General features: G+C 35.6%; 3 protein-coding genes across 3 annotated transcripts in view; 1 reads left to right on the plus strand and 2 right to left on the minus strand.

Moving 5' to 3' along the window:
• LOC129789442 (uncharacterized) overlaps positions 1 to 19,335 on the plus strand; it is an 885,568-nt gene that overhangs the window by 463,894 nt on the left and 402,339 nt on the right. The window lies entirely within an intron of this gene.
• Positions 1,038 to 10,177, minus strand: LOC129789280 (fatty acid synthase). The gene is made up of 7 exons (XM_055825947.1): positions 9,792 to 10,177; positions 7,298 to 8,961; positions 2,832 to 7,119; positions 2,563 to 2,744; positions 1,948 to 2,445; positions 1,729 to 1,872; positions 1,038 to 1,651 (listed from the first exon to the last, which is right to left on the minus strand). Exons 1-7 carry the CDS (start codon positions 10,168 to 10,170, stop codon positions 1,541 to 1,543), a joined length of 7,266 nt encoding a protein of 2,421 aa, XP_055681922.1. The 5' UTR covers positions 10,171 to 10,177; the 3' UTR covers positions 1,038 to 1,540.
• On the minus strand, positions 10,197 to 19,075 carry LOC129789395 (reticulon-4-interacting protein 1, mitochondrial). Its single transcript, XM_055826193.1, has 5 exons — positions 18,648 to 19,075; positions 18,376 to 18,581; positions 17,701 to 18,309; positions 17,484 to 17,638; positions 10,197 to 10,303 (listed from the first exon to the last, which is right to left on the minus strand). The coding sequence occupies exons 1-4, from the start codon at positions 18,961 to 18,963 to the stop codon at positions 17,531 to 17,533; spliced, it is 1,239 nt and encodes a 412-aa protein (XP_055682168.1). The 5' UTR covers positions 18,964 to 19,075; the 3' UTR covers positions 10,197 to 10,303; positions 17,484 to 17,530.

Genomic DNA, 19,335 nt, shown 5'->3' on the forward strand with positions numbered 1-19,335 from the left:
CCAAAAACCGCCAAAGTGGCCAAATTACCCCGTCCTCCCCTACCTATTTGATAAAAAAAAACAGCTAAAACGCCATATAGCCTAAGGCAGTTTTTAAAGCAGATTATTGAACACACATAGTTTTTTTTTTTATAACGTTTTCTACAACATAATACAAATATGTTAGGGTCATACTAAAAAATCTGACTAAGCGAACATTTCAATGTTTTCTTGTAATAGTGGGTCCTATTCTGTGACCGATAAATCTTTTAAATTTTTAAGAATTTGTATTTAAATTTCAAGAATTTGTTCTGAAATTTTAACAATTGAAAGGATTTCTTTAATTCCACATTCCACGTGGAATTGTCTATTATGTAAAATAAATCATATAATAAGAACAAGAATATAAAAATCACAGAAGGAATTTACCTGATTTTGTATGGGAAAATCATTCATTCAAAGAAACAATCGCGATACGCGTTATCTTAAAGAGAATCAAAAGGAAGAATGTAAAATAGCTAAAGAGACCTCCAATTTTTTACTGGGACGAGTTAGGAAAAGCTGGCAAAAACTTATCCAAAAATGTTAACAATGACGTCACTTTTGTTATTTTATCTTTAAATGTTATGCTTCATTGGCTTCATTGATGATTTTTAACGAGTTATTTTTATGCTTTTTTATAAAAATAGCGAACAGAACAAGTACTTTGTAGCGCATTTTTATTTTAAAATTTTTGTTAGATTTTTTCTCTATCATAATTTTTGCTTAATATCTTTCATTTCACAAAACTTTGAATGCACCCAACGTATCAAAATAAGATCAACTTCGTAAGTCGCCTACACGATTTCACGACCTTCATGTTTTTACACATATATGTATAATATACTTTGCATTGATTACGCTTCCAAAATAATTAACATGATCTGGATATCCAATGTATTCGGTACTTATCATGTTTAGTATTTGTTACGATCTCTGAAACGATACTTCCCTATTAAAAATGTATACACAAATTTTATTATTATCGAGTGCAGCCGAAAAAAAAACAAATTGCTATGTAATTTATATATAGACAAAAATTTATTTTGGTATGACATGTAATTACAAGTTTTTTTTTTCTTTTAGAAGTGCATTTTTTCTTTTATAAGTGCAATTCATTACAAAAATTTGTGTGTTGTGATTATCCCCAAAATTAAATAATAAAGCCATGTGTAAATTTCTTTTCTTCCTTTAACTTGTAAATTTAAATTCTAACGAGTATTTCACAAAATATTTTACTATACCTTACTAACATAGAAGATCCCTTTATTATTAGTAAATTTCACAGAAAATGTGTAATTTAATTACGCACATCTTGAATTCTTTCAGTGACATAAAATTGTGTAAAATATTTATTGATTACATAAATTCACTATGTAAAGTGGATTCTCTTATGGTTGTGAAAAGAAAAGAAATGAAAAATAAAGTGAATGGAATGTTGTACAAAATGTGATTTTTCTATAAAATAATGATAAAATTCCTTAATTTATATACGAAAAAATAACATCAGAAAACTATACAACTAATTAACTATAGTCTGTACAATTTCTGCAACTTTCCTTACAGATTCTCCAGTAAGGAATGTTCGGTGATTCCCTTCGACAGAATGAATTTTCACTTCCTTTTCGCAAATCTAAAAGTGGTTAAGAAAAAAATAGTATTTTTATTTAATACACTAAAATACTAAAAAGTTCTAGTTAAAATACTAACCCCGCTTAAATCATAGTCTTCGGAAAATTTGGTGACACCAGATGTGCATTTAATGAGAGTCACGTCAGACATTATCTTCCCGGTTGGTTGGTATGTATCACCAGCCAATAACTTCTTATAGAATGTGCTTGCTGTGACAGATATCTGTAGAAGTAAGAAAAAAAAACAATTGTAAAAAAGATTCATCACTACTTCAAAATGTATCTCATAGATACTTACCAGTTCATGATTATGCTTGGTAACTTCGTGAACCAATTCTGTGCATCTCCTCAATCTGTCCTCGTATGTAGGGAGAATTTCTAGTTCTTTCCCAACAGCTGAATAGTCAAGGTGCCCGGCAACCATGGCAAAATATGCAAGCGAATACGCTTCATCGTGGGCTTGAGATCCAGCAATTGCTGATCTCTGCTTCTGGGATTGCGTGTGAGAACTCACATATCGCGGAGATCCATCTAACATGATCACACTACTTTTCTCTTTGAGCTCACGCTCAAGCTGCCATGCCATTTCGTATGCAACGGCTGCGCCATAGGAATACCCAGCGAGAACATAGGGACCCTTACTTTGAATTGTCTTCATTTGGTTAATGTAGAATTTCGCGATGTGCTGAATCGATTCAAGGGGAACATCAGCAGTACATTGAAGGCCCCAAACTGGACAATTCAGCTCTGCTGCCAATGGTTTCAAAGCTGCTACAACACCCTCAATAGCGTGTATCTGTGAAAATTAAAAATTATATGTTGTTTAGATAAACAAAATGCTAAATAACCATTGGTGTGTTATATTGTTACGGTGAGAAGAGTGAGAATGACGATAATAGGTAATTTCTCTTACCACAAACAATGGTCTCTGTTTGCTATTTTCCGTTGCATTTGATGAAAGACGCACCAATACTTCAGTTGGCATAAGCTCTTGGGAGAATTCAGCTTGCACAGCCATCTCATTTTCAGCATCCAAGTCATCTTTGTTAGACATAGAGCTGCCCAAAACAGGCGATGGCGTTGTAGCTCCACTCTCTAGTAGATAAAAAGACGGAACAAGTTAAAAATTAATAAATTAGGTACAATAATTACATTTCTGTAAATATGCTTAAATACACTTACCAAAAGCCTTTAGTTTTCCAAACGTAAGTTGCCTGATCTCTTGTGCATTTAGTACCAAATCGTAATTCCTCTCAAGAGTTTGTTTAATTTCTGCACCCATCAGTGAATCCATACCCAAATCTGCTAGTGTTGATGAGTTAGAAATATTCTTCAAGTCCTTGAGTCCAAGGATATTTGCTATGCATGTCACGAGACTCATTCGTCCAGTATTATCAGCCTTCCTCTTTTCCGCCACCACCATTGATGCCAACACAGGGTGAGGTTGTTGTAAAAATAGATCCATTGTCTGCAAGCAAGATACCATCCTCTGGGGCAGAGTACCACCCACTATGGTTTCATTGTCACCCAGGTGTTCAAGTACCAGACCTGTATCACCAATTGCTCCCCATTGAATGGCCGTACCAGGATAACCAGCAACCTGACGAGCTTCGCATATTCTCTCCATTGCAGAATTAGCCAATCCATAGTTCACCTGACCAATGTTACCGCGTCCACATGATACACTGGAGAAGCAGATAAAGTAATCCAAGTCAGGACAGAGCTCTCGTGAAGCAGTATCGAGGAACTTTGTGCCGTCGACTTTAGGAAGACACACTGTGCGGAAGTCAACCTGCTGTTGATTTTCAAATAGCCCATCGCGAAGCACGGCGGCTAAATTGAAAATTCCACCAACAGGACCCAATTTGCTGGCCTCTTTGAGTAGCTGCTGGGCTCCCTTCTGTGTAGTTACATCATTTTTGTCCACCACCACAGTTACACCCTTTTCCTTCCATCGACGAACCATCAGAGATTGATAGCCGGTCTTAATTCCACTGCGGGACGTGGCAACGATATTCTTTGCACCTCGAGAAATTAACCAATGAATAAGCTCGAGGCCAAATCCACCCAGACCACCTACAATCACATATGTCTTCTCTTTGTGCATGTAAGTTCGCGGAATTGCAGAGATGAGCTTAGGTGGTGGAATAAGTTGCTTCTGCTTCTCTTCGTCACGTACTTTGATGACCACCTTTCCGATGTGCTTACCAGATGCCATGAAACGGAAAGCTTGCTCCACTTGTTGATCAGCAAACACACTTGTAGGCAGTGGTCGGACAGCACCATTCTTGATACCTTCATTTACGAGTTGTACTACTGTAGCAATGGTCTCGTCATCACCTTCCATAACACTGTCCAGGAGAATTCCATGGAAGCTGGTGTTTTTGAGGAATACTGACATGCCCAGGGGGCTGTTGTTGTTTAGATCGAATTTTCCAATCTCCAAGAATCGCCCATTGAGTCCAAGACACCTTACTGATGCTTGAAGTTTCTCTTCAGCCAAAGAATTCAGTACCAAATCCACACCTTTGCCTTTAGTCTCACGCATAATTAATTGTTCAAATGAACAATCACGCGAATTACCAATGTGTTGGTCCGTCAACTGTGGGAAGGTTTTCTTGAGGAATTCTCTCTTCTCTTTGCTTCCAACCGTCGTGAATACCTTTAGCCCGGCGTTGAGAGCAACAGAAATAGCAGCTTGTCCAACACCACCAGATCCAGCGTGAATAAGAATACTCTCACCCTTCTTCATTTTGCCGCGCATCACAAGCGCATAATACACAGTAGAATAGACACATGGGATTGTTGATGCTTGTTCAAGTGTCCAAGAATCTGGTACGCGCCACAGCATATTTTTCTGCACAACGCATGTTGTTGCAAGTGATTTTGCTGATACCATTGCCATAATACGATTTCCCTTTGTATCACGTCCAGAAAATTCTAATCCAAGAATACAGTCTTGCTGTGCCAGGTCTCCTGGTAGTGCATCAGCAGCAAGTTTTCCGGAACTTAACATTACATCACGGAAGTTAACAGGCGCATAATAAACAGTGCAAAGCTCAACACGAGGATCTTTAGGGTCTGGCCGATCGCGGCAGAGAGGTCCCTCAATCCATTTCAAGCTGGATAAATCTCCCTTTGTTAGAGCATTAACATATGCGTGTTCGACTTGCAGACTCGGCACATTCGGTTGATACTCCAACTTGAGGTGCCGGAAAGTTCCCCATGTATTGTTCTTAAGTACATTTGTAATTAGATCCTTTGCCACTTGATTCGCATAGATAGGATGTGAAAGAGAGAATGCCGGCGCATCGGTGTCTTGGATGAAGAATAATCTTGCATATTTACCACCTGCCTCATTCTTGACGCAGTTTATGAAGCCTACAGCGCCAAACAACTCCTCACCCTGGCATACAACATAAACCAATTTATTCTCGCTTTCTGCCGTAAGAATGGACAACTTAAGATTTTCCAACCAATCGAAATTCTTTTCGGTCACATTAATCACTTGGATATTCACAGATTTTACATCAAAAGCTGGACGTAGGAGAATAAATTCCCTCTTGGAGCACATTTGGGACGAAACTACAACATAGTTCAGTTTGGCAAAGAGCTTGTTGTCACGATTGCTGCTTTCTAAGGCAGATTCTTCAAGCAGGATGAAACCATCTTCTTTGATGGATTCCTTGAGATTCCTCAATATTACTTCAGAATTGGGACGTGTGAGAACATCCGCAGCGATACACAAGTGGCAACCCGATTCTACAGGTCCAGCAGTGATATCCTTGGCAACAAGGCGGATCTCCACATCTTTTACTAATTGCTGCAATTGAGGTGTACTGTGGGCTGTTACGATAGCTACATCGCTTGCTAGTGTGGGCTCATTTTCAATTATTCGTTGTACAACTGTGCTCAAAAGTGCCTCTGGCGCTCTATCTAGGAGCAACTCGGCCGTTTTGATTTTAAGAGCTCCTTTGCAATTCTCAATTGCGAGATGTACAGCACTTGTGATAGCATGCTCCCTTGAAACATCTGATTGCTCTGAGAGATCGTGACTATTATAATTTGGTATGAAGGTATATCTCTCCAATTTGGGTGGAGCTTGGGAGCCTTGGCGTCTTGGAGCTAAGGATGCTCGCAGTCCACGCATTTCTATTCCACCACTCTTGATAACATTGATATCCTTATACATATACACAGGGAAAACGGATCTTTCTCGTTCAGATGTGCTATATTCCTCAGCTAATTCAAGATGCTTTTCTGGGTTAATGATGACTTTTTCAATGCGAGTCGGCAAGTATAATTCACGCAAGTCCTTTCCCATGATACTAAATTGAAGCATAGTATCCATAAAGCTCACCCAATTTTTCTCAGCCCATTCCAAACTTCCTGTGTCTGCATTGGAATCTGTATGCACAACACCACGGAAGGGTCCATTGTAATCATATCCACGAAGTCGTAATTCCTTATAGACATCATTTGTATCTAATATCAAGCCATTTTTGGATTCAGGAACAGGATCCAGTGGTAACTCTTCTTGATCAATATTTTCAGAAACTCGAATAGTTCCTGACATAGCTAAGGAGCCACCTTCACAGATTTCAAACTTTCCTGAGCCATCAAAGAAATTAATTCCAAACTTAACTGAACCATCTGCGGGCAGAATTGTAGCACGGTGAAATACAAGGTTTTCCAAAACAACTGGCAAACGATCATAGTTATTTCCTTGAGTTTTAGCAAATTGGCGCCAAGCAAGCGTTATGTATCCCGTGGCGGGGAAAAGAACTCGACCATCAATGGTGTGTCCCATCAAAAAGGCATCTTCCTCGTTGCTAAGATTGAAATCCACAAGTGTCTCACCAGAGGTACTATCTGATCCAAAGTAAGGTACTATCCACCTTTGGGAGTGATCCCATTCAATTTTAGAGTTGAGCATAGGAGTTCCACGTCCCACAGGGAATGATACTGGACGGAAGAGCTTGTTAACAGCTGGCTGTGCCCCAGCTCCATAGAGCTTTCCAATGTTACTCAGCAGAAATTGGAGGTTGTTCTCATGATTTCGTTTCACGAGACTCAAGTTAGTCACATCCTTTCCAAGGGATCGCTTTAGAATGGCCTGAAGAAGCCCATGAGGTGCTACCTCAATGCAAATGGCATTCTTGGGAATGTGTTTAATTGCTTCATGGAATAACACAGGGGACAGAAGATTGTTCACATGGTAAGCTGCAGAGCTTTGCTTGGCCAATGGTGTATTCCATGCGCTCTCTGGAATGCTCGAACTTACCCATCGATCTGTGCGATTCTTTGGATTTGGAATGATCTTATCAAGAGACTTCTTCAACTTCGGACCTGCATCCGCAATGTACTTGCTATGAAAAGCTATTCCCGATGAATTGACAGCCTTTGCAAATACTCCTTCCTTGTTCAGGATTTCCACAAACTTGTTGACAGATTCTGTAGGTCCAGATATCTGAAAAGGCGATAAAAATAAGTTATTTAAAAAAAGGTAATCAATCAGTATAAATAAAATTCTTTCAAGAACACTAAGGTTACATTTTTTTAGAATATACATACACTCATGTTTTCCAAAATTTAGTTTGTTTCTTATCTAATAATATAGTATCTACTAACTATTGTGCGTAACTTACCGTAACGCTATCTGTGCTGTTGTGACAGGCAGGAATGATATCCTTTGGCAAGCGTTTTAAACATTCTTCCCATGAAAGCCCAACAGCTGCCATAGTTCCAGGTGTCAGATTGGTATCTTGAATACTCTTTCCTCGCCAATACGCTGCAAGAACGGTTTGTTCAGGTGTAAAGCATCCATCAGCGTAAGCGCAACCCAATTCTCCAACAGAATGACCTACAATGCCTTCAGGAATAATGCCCAAATGCGTCAGGACATCAGTAAGAGCCACTTGCAAGGTAGCAATTGAAACGAATGAATTCAATATGTCGAAACGAGATTCATCCAATTTTGTCACAACATCAATCAGATCGATGCCTTCGGGACGCAGAGCTTCAGCGCATCGATGAATGCTCTTGCTGAAGACATCAATTTGCATCAATTCTTTTGCCATATGGGCCCATTGGGAACCCATACCTGAGTACACGAACCATATGGGGCGCTTTGTTTCAGTCAACTCAATTACTTCACGCAGAGGTTCACCCTTGTTCACAACAGTATACCCACGGTAGTTATGTAGAGGAATATTCTTAGTGTGAATTTCATTCACTAGTGCCAAATACTCTTCATCTTCTGCATGTGCCTCAATGTCCTCTAAGAGAGTTTGGACAGCATCGATAGTACGCCCGGAGACAACAGCCAAACGTGCTGATCCATCTACTGGGCTGATATTTTTGGGCTTTGGATTTGACTTCATAATGACATGAGCATTGGCCCCACCAAAACCAAATGAATTGAGAGCAATGATACCTCCATTCCATGGAGTGTTCTTGTCCACGACTTTCATACGGCCATCAAGTATGCCATATAGATCTGGATTTGGGTTTTTGTAATGCAAATTTCCTGGAATGACCCCTTCCTCCATGGCGATAAGCATTTTAGCAATGGAACACACCCCTGATGCTGGTTCCGAATGACCCATATTAGATTTTACCGACCCAATGAGAAGAGGTGTCTTCCGATCCTTGCAGAAGAAATCACAGATTGCATTTACTTCCTGTGGATCCCCAACTTTAGTTCCAGTACCATGAGCTTCGACATACACAACATCGTGTGGATTGAGATTAATGTCTTCGAATGTCTCTTTAATGAGTTTCTTCTGCATTTCACCAATCGGATATGTTATACCCTGCTCCTTGGCACCATCGGTATTTGTTCGTATATTGAGGATCGTTGAATATACTCGGCGGGCATCTTTAGCTCTCTGCAAAAATGTCACAACGCATCCATCTGATCGCACATATCCAGCTCCGGATTCATCAAATGCCTTACAAGCTCCATCAGCACTCAACATGTTCAACCTCTTAAATTGCAATGACATTGTGGGTTTAAGGATGATACCAGCCCCAGCAACAATGGCAGCATCACAACGTCCAGCACGAATATCTTCGAATGCCTGAGCCATTGCATAGAGGGAACTGGAGCATGCTGTATCCACAGCATAGCTAGGACCACAAAAATCAAACGTGAATGAAAGTCGGTTGGCAAACATTGCTCGAGCACATCCCGTTAAGCCATATCCATTGACCAAATCTGGATCACTGCACCAGTACTGTTCTGTCTCTGATGCTGACACACCAATGTATACACCGGTACGCGAACCACGCAAATCCTGAGGATTGTACCCTGTAAAACGAAAAAAAAAACAGAATGCATTAGATGAGCATTTTTAGAAATCGCACATTTTTGTGAATTAAGAATGACGTCAGACGTAATTTTGTTGTTGGAAAGATGATTCGTCAAATGTTGGGTGAGTACATAAAATCAACAACCTCTTGAAGAAAGTGCGTCATATTGTTTTGACTTGGCAACTTTTTTTTCACAAATAATGGTATATTTATATTTGAAAAATTCTTTCGTATTCCCATGTACGCACACGTATGTAGTATATAAAATACATAATGTAGGTACTTTTTCATTAATCTTCAAGAGAAGGGGAATTTATATGGAAAAAATGAAAATCTGACACCAAAGTTTGAAATAAATATGTAGGTACTAATTTAATTAAATCAACACAATAGTATGTAACTAAAACTGAATTTTAGAAATCAAGAAGGTCACACTAATGAGTTTACTATGTCAAACTTTAGAAGTTTAAAAAAACAAAACGGTAGTCGTTAATAGATACAAGTGCAGTTAATGCACTGAACTTATGAGATAGCTAATCTAGAACGTCTAGAAATAATATTTAAGATAAAATCTTGGCCAGATAATGACCCTTTGGTGAGGAGAGATGCTTCCCATAATGGACAATGTCAGCAAGTATAATTTGTATAACCTTCACAGAAAATCTTATATTGAATTTTTCAATACACTTCACTGTGTGACGTTAAGTACGGATATTTACAATGAATTCTTCAAATAATGTCATTATACATGTATAAAATATTCTATTGGGTAAAAAAGCCATTTTGTATGTACAGTACACCTGAATAGTCTGCTCAATTTTTTCTCACCTGAATCTATAATTGCTTCATGAGTTGACTCGAGAAGCATTCGAAGAACAGGATCCATCCCTTCGGCTTGCTTCTGATGAACACCGAAGAAGGTTTGATCAAAGTTTTCCAGATCTTCCTGCTTTATTTTTCCCAGACGCGTAGGTAGATCATACAGACCACTAGGCCAACGACGTGGATCATCATTGACCATGTCGACACCATTGAAGAGATTATTCCTAAACTCCTCAATGTTGGAACTCTCAGGCAAACGACCTGAGAAGCCTGATATTACAATTTCATCATGAAAAGGCCGTATGTCATAATGGTTTCCGTTCCCCAGATCTCTGGGAACACCATGTCTGGTGTCAGAAGAAACATCCTCGAACCTGGCGGGCATCTCTGCTGCACGTGAATTGCGTCGTGTTTTCTTCTTTCGTTGTCGATTTCTTCGAGATGGAATGGTGCCTTATTAGAACACCAGAAACTGCAAAAATTCTTGCTCGGTTTATGTTGTGAGGTAGATGAAGATTCTGTAAAATCACCAAAAGGAAAATTCGATAAAATTCAAAGGAACTATAAAATGTAGTACATTTAATTAGTTAAAAAAAGCTCTGTAAGTATGCTGTAAAATATATACTGCCATTTGAGAAAAATTTAAGCACAAGTTACAAAAGAAAGGAAAAAAAACAGTTGAAGCGAATAATTTACTTTTTGTATGAATCTGTATATTTTGTTATATACATACAAATGCCTATAGTCATAAGCAGTAAAAATATTCTTTGGCAAAGCGTAAAGTCATAATAACTTTGTTTTGTATAGGATGTAAAAAAGGTAAAAAAAGGACACCTTCTCAGGTCAACAACCGCTCACATTAAAAGTGATTGATTTGTATTGGAAAGTACAATAACTTTAGAATATTTTGATTAAGTTTTTGTGTGGTATGACGTGTTTAAAATTAGATATTATGTACATTGTTCTTCATAAATTGAAAGGGGAATTTGTAACAACGAGGAAATGATAGCATATACATAAATTAAAAGAAAATCATTTCCCCCAAGAAATGGAAGAAACTAGGATTCTTGACTACACCACTGGAATGAGGTATAATTGAAGAACATGTATTTGGCTTCATTCATATGTTTTTTTTTTCATTTGTTTTGTATTATGATATGTATGCATATATATGTAGATATGTACAATGTAATGTAGTATATATTGTATTCATTAGGACATTCAACAGGATAGACTGTATTATGTATTACATATTGTACTTTTTAGAATGTAGGAAGCGAAAAAAAATGTAAAAGATTAGAAAAGTAAGAAATAAGGAAAAAATGACATTGAAATGATAGTCCCTATTACGCAACGTCTATCTTATGATCATGACTTTAACGTGGAAAAAGCGATTGAGGCAATTGAAGTATGAAATTACAAATCTTTGCACTCACTGATAACGCAATGTCAATGTCATAGTCGCATAAAAGTATGTACAGGAGTTACCAATGTGACCGCAACATTGCTTGACTTCTAACTTTAAGACTTTTTTTTATAGATGTTATCTTACAATAAATTTTACACAACAAATTTAGTTTATGCACATAATTTTGAAAAACTATTAGGAACTTTTTGAAATGTTTTATATTTTGTAGGCTTTTTTTATTGCATAACGTATGTAAAAAAAATGAAAATGCAAATACAGCAAATATCACTTGCCAACCACACTTTAGGCATAAAATGTTATAATGTAACTATCTGTACATATAGGTACTGATAACATCAATCTAAGCTTTGCTTATGTATAGATGGTTAACTGTTATAAATACTATGAGATTACGGAGATCAAATAGGATATGGTGTGATTGCCATTAAGTTATAAATCAACTAAGGTTAAATACATTATCAACACAAAAAAAGAAATTAAAACGACAATTAACTAAAGAATAATCTGACGACTTTGACACTCATGTGGTGCACAGGTGGATGATAGAAACATAGCTAATTGAGTAAAAAAAAGTAAATATATTCACTGCAAACTTTGTAGTTTATTATCGTGAATATTGTTTTTCAATTTAAAAAAGCACTTTTAGAGAAATATTTGACTCTTGACTCTATTATAAAAGTTATAATTAAGTAAAGTTATAATTTGTAATTTAAAAGTTGCAAAATTTTAAATACAAATTCAATTTCTTCAAAGAAAAAAAATACACGTTAGAAAATTTATCACTTTAACTAAAAAACAATTTAAATATCATTATAAATAATTAAAGAACGATCTCATACTATTAAGTACTCTATTTTATACACCAAGTCCATGTAAGAACATTTTTTTTGAGTGAAATATACTTAATTAATTTGGCTGAAGCACCAAATCAGTGTGATAAGTAGATGTTTTCCTTTTTGTATAAATGTAATATGAGTCTTCAATTTAATACTCAGATCACATTAGTAGTAACAAAAATTATAAGTTTAGTATTTTAGTTTAAATGGACAGGGTCATATGGCATCCTATTTTCTTTTTGTACATTTCAACAAAAGTTTCTCTGTCTAATAAAAATATGTTTAATCTTTTTGTATCTCCCATAAGATTTCATAGTGGGTTCAGCGTACTTTAAAAAAAAGGCTTAATTAAATCTACAAAGGATTAATTGCAGTGAATATTCTATTATTGAAAATTGTGCTATTAGGTTAATATGTTATAAATTTACCTCTTTAGAAAATCTAAGAAGAGAAACCCCAAGTTAAATCGGTTTATTTAGTTTAATTTTCACTTCCTTAAATTCTTTTGTTGATGAATAAATGCAGATTGTTCTAAGAGCTTTGAAAATGAAACCTCTAGGAGCCAAAGCACAATTTGCAAAGAAACTACTTTTAGAATTTACGTGATCACCGTTTTGTAAGATTTTTCCGTTGTAGTAAATTAGGAGCACTAAATTGAATTTTTTTGCACTATGTATACACTTTTTTCACTTTATAGAGAGTTCAAGTATTGAGGCAAGGCCCAAAGTAGAAAGCAAATCCAGAATGATTATGTTGCTTCTATAGCTAAGAATTCTGGATCCTTCCACTTCCACTGAAGCGTCGCACAAGACTGACTTGAAAATTCAATGATTGCAGCGTTTTTGATGGTGATGTGTACTGAAACCCAGTGATTTTTTTCTTCAAGCTTTTCCCCATCAACTCATTCATATATTCTCTTTTTCTCACATAAATGATGTGCAGATGAAGTGTGCTGTATACACATTACATACGGAGAACCTTCATATGAGAGTTCGCGAAAAGTAGGTATACATAACTCATCGCAAAATTCATTTTGCTTACATATAAAATACGTTTGTATGTATAGCGTCACGTCCGAATTGAGAGAGAGGAAGAAAGAGAGAATGAGAGAATTCGGCAACTAGAAAATTTTGTGGATATAGAAAAAAAACGTAGTTATGAACATAATATACATATACCTACATATAAATACTTATCTATATATTTTATCGGCTTTATCGAAAATTCAACAAAGCTTACTCTACATTTTTTTAATACTTATGCTACAGCAAATGGCACAAGTTTTTGCGTTTGTATTAAAATAATAAAAAAATAATACATTAAGTGGGTACCTATATATATTTTTTAACACACTCCATCTCGCATCTCACGGTTAGCGAATATTAGAATTTTTCATCATTGGCCTTTTCACGTTCAGAATGTGTGTGCAAGTGTGAGAGGCACATTTTTGAGGAAACATAAAAATGTAACGATGATATAATATACATATATGTAGGTACATATACTCCTCATTTCTCTGTCACTTGAACAATCTTAGAGTAATCACATTATATTGCTCTATTCAGCGCAAATTGTTGCTAACCAAGTATGATTGGGGCTGCTAAAGAAAATCTTCACTGGGTCTCGAAAAGCATCATTTCAATGCTATATGTATTAGAATATGTTTTATTAGTAAGGTAACCTTTTGCCATTAAAAAAAATCAATTTATAAAGGCCTTAAATTACCTCTTTTTTTTTCAGGAAAATAAAATATGGTTTCCACGTTTTTTCCTCCTTTCTTTACAATAAATTACTCTTTTCACTCATGGAAAAACACAAAATTTTCAATTCACCCACCAATAGGAAGTGCTATCTTCTCGTCGTTAAACACTGCTAAATCAATAAATTGTTGAGTGTCAATGCAAATTGGTTTGCTAGAACGCAATATCCCGTCGTATAGAAATTTGACTCTAAAAGAGCACTCTCAGCACAGCTTTAAGATTGTTGGAGAAATACTAAAAAAAAGAAGCCTCCTAATGGATGTGACTGATCAAATCGACCACTAGAACCGTACTGAGAGAGTCTGATTTCTAACTTTGTCATCGGCGCAGAACCATAGCAAGAGGTGGTGGTATCAGAGCATATGGTATGATGTTCCTGGGTGACCCATTAAGAGAGCGAAAGGAAGAAAAAACATCTAGCGTACTTCCTCTTACTCGTATAGCTTGAAAAACACCGGCCGCTAATTTCGCACTATGTATATGTGATTAATAATTTCCGAAATGAAATAATTCGCACAGTAAAGCAGAGTACATTGCATACATACGTGGTACTATTCTCACTCATCGCAGTTTTTTTTCTTTCACCCTTCCAGCTCATTGAATAAAGCTTGAGTTCAATAATAAATCCACATCATACAGAGTAAGTTCATAATATACGTTATATCAAATTATGTATGTTCTTGAACTTCAAAAATTTCCCTCGTGCGCGCATGATTCGCTCATTCTCTCCCATACTGTGTGCTCCCAAGCTGCGAGAGAATTATATGTCTGAGAGAATTGCGATTGAAGTGTGAGGAGAAAAAAAAGAAGAAAAGTTCACGAAAAAGAATGAATATATCAAATCTTCTTGAGGTGCATTATTATACTGGTTTTTGTCTTACCCTTCACCAATATTTTCTTCATCCCTACAACTTTTGCGAATCTCTTGGCGCAATTCTCTCTCATACACACTCTCGCTATTCTCTGCCTCGTGGTTCGATTGATGTCATACCACCAGTATTAGCCAATGGAAAAGATTGTAACATGCGCCTGACGTCTGCTGGTTCTTCTTATGGATCTCCATATACACAGCCCATGATTTCTTTCTGCGACTAAAGAGTTACCTCACCATTATAAGATGCCTTATGTATTAGTGAGTATTTTTTTTCTTAAATACATATTCATTCAAATTTAATATTATTTATTTACTGTAGAAAACATCATACGTACGATAGGTATACGATAGTTTAGTTCATTTGCTCCAATAATTCAAAATACGGGAAAAAGTAATTTACAATCACTCATGTATAGGTAATTATAAACATAATCATACTATACAGAAGATTAACATTAGAAACCATTTACTTTCTCTTTAAAAAGAAAAGCCGCAAAGAATTTTATTTTTATCTATGAAACGCACGATACAATCGTACACAACGTACTCGTCATATATTAATTACGCGATAATTTCGATGAGTAAGCACGAGAATTCTCATGTTTTATCTACAAAAAAGTTAAACGAAAAATGAATGTTATTTCGCAGGATAGTTCTTTCGCATACAACAAATTATAACTTTTAAATTAAAGAAAATGTAATTTTAAAAAGCTTGATAAGAAATGAAATTATTTTTTTTTAATTAAGTTTAAACATTGTTTTGCACATAAAAAAATTGTATTTTAAAAAAAATATATATTCATTTTTTTATCTTAAAAAGATATAATTTTTATCTAAATAATTAAGGAAAAAAATAATAACTTTTGAAAAAAATGAACTTTGATTCTTCTTAAGGATTTACGTTACTTTGTCTTGGACCTATGAACTTTCTCGTATCCTGCTAAATAAACTATCGTAAGAGAGTTTTGTGATATTACTCATTTATGTCAATGTAGGTATAACTTACCAACCTTCACAAAACAAACCGTGGTACATATTCCATTATTGTTAAACAGTCATCATTTTTACAAGGAATAATAGTAAGGCCAGATATTACCTACCAATTTATTTTGCATCAATCTACAATATAGACTAGTTTTTAATTTACTGCATCTCGTTTATCTTTCCGTAAACAAATCAATAGTTCTCACGGATTAATTTACATCATATAGTGCCGTAGTTAAAAGCTATAATTTTTTATCGGAGATGTCATACGAATACGTATCTTTAAGAAAAAATTCTAATAATCTCCAACGTTCAGTCACATTTCCAGATAGAAACATACATATGTATACATATAAGATTGTGTTTTTAAAAGGTTTTTAAATGGAAGCGAATTGCAATTCAAGATATAATTATTGTCAGTAGTGGTATGATCAGATCATGTTACCTCCCACTGCTTATACCGAATACCTTTCGTTCAAGAGTAACAGTACCGACAGCCAAACAAAATCACGTGTTTTTATTTCGAATAAATCTCTATCTATGGTAAAATATCTCAAGATTTTGAAGACGTTTCTCATGTCAGTTACAGATTTCCTATTGATATCACATGAGTGGGGTTCAAAAGGGTCACGATAATAATTTTAAAAAAAATACATTAGAAAATTTAATAAACGAAAGAATTACAGCTAAAACATGAAGACAGTTTAATTTTAAAGTTACAGCATTTGACCATGAAAGGGCAAAATTGAATTAATTCAATGACTCAAATAATGTGTAATGCAGAAAATACCCAGGTTGTGACGAACGTATATGATTCGATTAAATGCAATTAATTAAATAAATATATAAATATGCACATATTTTATGTAATAAATCCTATGACTATCAAACTGATTAGTTTTTAAATATTTTTACGATTACAAAAAGACGTCGTCAAAGACTCACGTGATTAGTAAAAACGAAAAACCGAAAAACTTCAAAGACGGAATTTTTTTGCCAAAATTGAGCTAAAAGTAGTCCCTAAAAAACGTTTTTATATATTCAGTGCACCCGAAGGAACCCTAAAAGATTTTTTTTTTAATTCTATGTTCATATAACATTAAATTCCTTATGTAAAACACATTTCTTATGTTGCTTTCCTAAAAAATCACATTAAGAATATGCCTTTGTCAGAAACTAAAAAAAAAAGATTTAATTCCTCTGAATTATAGTGAGTATTCATTTTAGGTCGTGTTCTCTTAACAACTCAATTTAAAGCAAAAAAGAAAATCTTTAATTTTTGAAGAACCAAGCACGTGGACATGGATTACGAGTTTGAGTTGGAAATTCACTCTAGTAGAGCCACTAGAGCACATCATCATTATTGCTTTTGTATTTAACTCATATCAGCAATTGAGCTTTCAAGCATTTTTTTCATATATCCCCCATTTCTCAGAGATAATGCAGAAATTGTCAATATAAGGCGTGAGCCACGAATTTCGCTAGTGGTTAACCACGAGACCGCATAGACATTCAATCTGTATGAAAAAAAATACGGACTAGTCTAGGGTCACAGATACGGGTCACCAAGGCATCACCCCATTCCTGTAATAACATTTTATTTTTGCGAGAGACGATCATATGTAACAGGTCAATGGAAGGTTGTGGAAGAGCTCTGGATGCGATTAAATCTCCCGTCGCGAGTGATCTGTCCAGCATGATCAATTATTTGCGACGTGGAAAATCAGTTCAAAATTATATTAAAGCAAAAACTATCGTATAAATTATAATATATATTGTAAAAACTCACTACAAGTTGTAGTTTTTTTCTCTCACCCATTTTATGGTGATTTTACTCCTCTTTTTTTTTAGATTTGTGGTATTTAAGATAAGTCCATAATAATTTTTCCTCTTAAGTGACCATCTTTAACCTTCTGATAAGCTTCCATTGCATTATCAAATCCATATACTGAATCAATAACACATTTGAGCTGTAAAGTTAATTATGATTTTAAAATACAATTTCATTCCTTAGATAGAATAAGAAACCTACCTTTCCTTGATCAGCCATTTTCTTCAAATACTCAATTCCTCTTTGCATTGCAACAAAATATCCCCATTTAACAAATCCACGTCCCTTTTTGGATATGGTAAGGCTGTTATCCTCAATCAATGACATGGCATTCTGGATGTTACCACTAACAAATCCATATGTGTCAATGTTCCTCAGAAGTGGTGAACTGAATGTTACATAACTTCCAAAGTCACACTCAATCTTGGAGACAAATTTCGGGCCGTATCCGGCACAGTCGAGAATTATGTCATAGGGTCCGTTGCTGTGAATCTCTTTGAGGAAATTCTCATTTTTGTAGTCAATCACACAATCAGCACCCAAATGTGATAGCATTTCGGTGGCATCACTGGCAGCAGTTGCAAAAACCGTGGCTTTCTCATTTTTTGCAATTTGTACAGCCATGGTTCCCACACCACCAGAAGCACCCAAGATAAGAACACGCTTCTCATTGGGATATTGCTGCTGCCGCAGGGTACGGCATTCATTCCCGAGATTTCCAGACAGAAACAAGCCAGACCATGCTGTTAGGCCACAATATAGAATTCCACTTGCTTCAATATTGCTAAGCGAATGCGGCTTATGTGTTATCTGGAATTGAGAAATATATAACAAATTACAATATAAATTGACGCGAAAATAGGGAAAAACTCTCACCAATGATGAATCTTGTACAACATACTCGCAGTGACATCCTGAACTATGAGGTGCGATAACACCCCAAACCGTATCGCCGAGTTTAAGATTTTTCGGAACACCAATTCCCCGGTATATGATCTCACCGACAAAGTCCCTCCCGACGATTAGAGGAAATTCTATATCAGTCATACGCATGACGTTAAGGAGAGTTGCTCCATATCCACCTTTACAAACAAAACTTTTTATTAATTACAAACAAAAACCAAAAGATTTTTGAATTAAAATCTTACCAATAATGGCAACATCAATTGGATTCACGGAAACAGCTTTGATGCGAATCAAAACTTCCGTTGCATGCTTAATTTGCGGTATTCTGATGTTGTCGCTGTAGGTTAATTCGTCCAAATCTCCGTACGAATGAATATGCCACCCACGCATTTTCATTTTATGAGGAAAATCATTTTTACTTGTTTTCATTTCAGTATTCGCCGTAACCACACTTTGTGAAAGGGCTCGCATAAAAATTGTCCGTTTTGGATTACATTGCAGTAATTTTGGTTTCCCACGTACTGTGAGTCTCCTTAGAGATGCAATAATGCAATTCATTGCAAGTTTGAAATATTTCTACACTTCTAAATGTACCTATTGTTTATCTTAAAAAAAAAAATTTTTTATGAATTTAGAAAGTTTGTTTTTATTTACACATTAACCCATTAACGATGATGCGGGAAAACTCTATGGAATTTTAGCTCTATGTTCTTCTGTTGATATGCTCGATTTTGTCGTTCGAAATCGACTCGACATCGACAGATTTACGGTGACGGGTCTTGATCATTTTCATGGTTATTTGGATGTTAGATAATTTCGAATTTGGAAACAGTTTGTAAAGGTGTTGAAGTTCCTAACGAATTCTTCGGAAATATTCCATGACTTTCGGTGGAGCTTACATTTTGGATTTTATAAAATACAATTTTTATT

This window comes from Lutzomyia longipalpis, chromosome 2 (genome assembly GCF_024334085.1).
Source record: "Lutzomyia longipalpis isolate SR_M1_2022 chromosome 2, ASM2433408v1".
NCBI classification, from domain to species: domain Eukaryota; kingdom Metazoa; phylum Arthropoda; class Insecta; order Diptera; family Psychodidae; genus Lutzomyia; species Lutzomyia longipalpis.

Excerpts from the sequence above, each read along its gene's own strand:
- LOC129789280 (XM_055825947.1), bottom strand. The coding sequence starts at position 10,170 with ATGCCCGCCAGGTTCGAGGATGTTTCTTCTGACACCAGACATGGTGTT. Across the intron at positions 8,962-9,791 it reads TGAAGCAATTATAGATTCAG|GGTACAATCCTCAGGATTTG; the intron begins GTGAGAAAAAAT and ends TTCGTTTTACAG. Across the intron at positions 7,120-7,297 it reads ACAGCACAGATAGCGTTACG|ATATCTGGACCTACAGAATC; the intron begins GTAAGTTACGCA and ends TCGCCTTTTCAG.
- LOC129789395 (XM_055826193.1), bottom strand. The coding sequence starts at position 18,963 with ATGAATTGCATTATTGCATCTCTAAGGAGACTCACAGTACGTGGGAAA. Across the intron at positions 18,310-18,375 it reads TTGTACAAGATTCATCATTG|ATAACACATAAGCCGCATTC; the intron begins GTGAGAGTTTTT and ends TCTCAATTCCAG. Across the intron at positions 17,639-17,700 it reads AAATGGCTGATCAAGGAAAG|CTCAAATGTGTTATTGATTC; the intron begins GTAGGTTTCTTA and ends TTAACTTTACAG.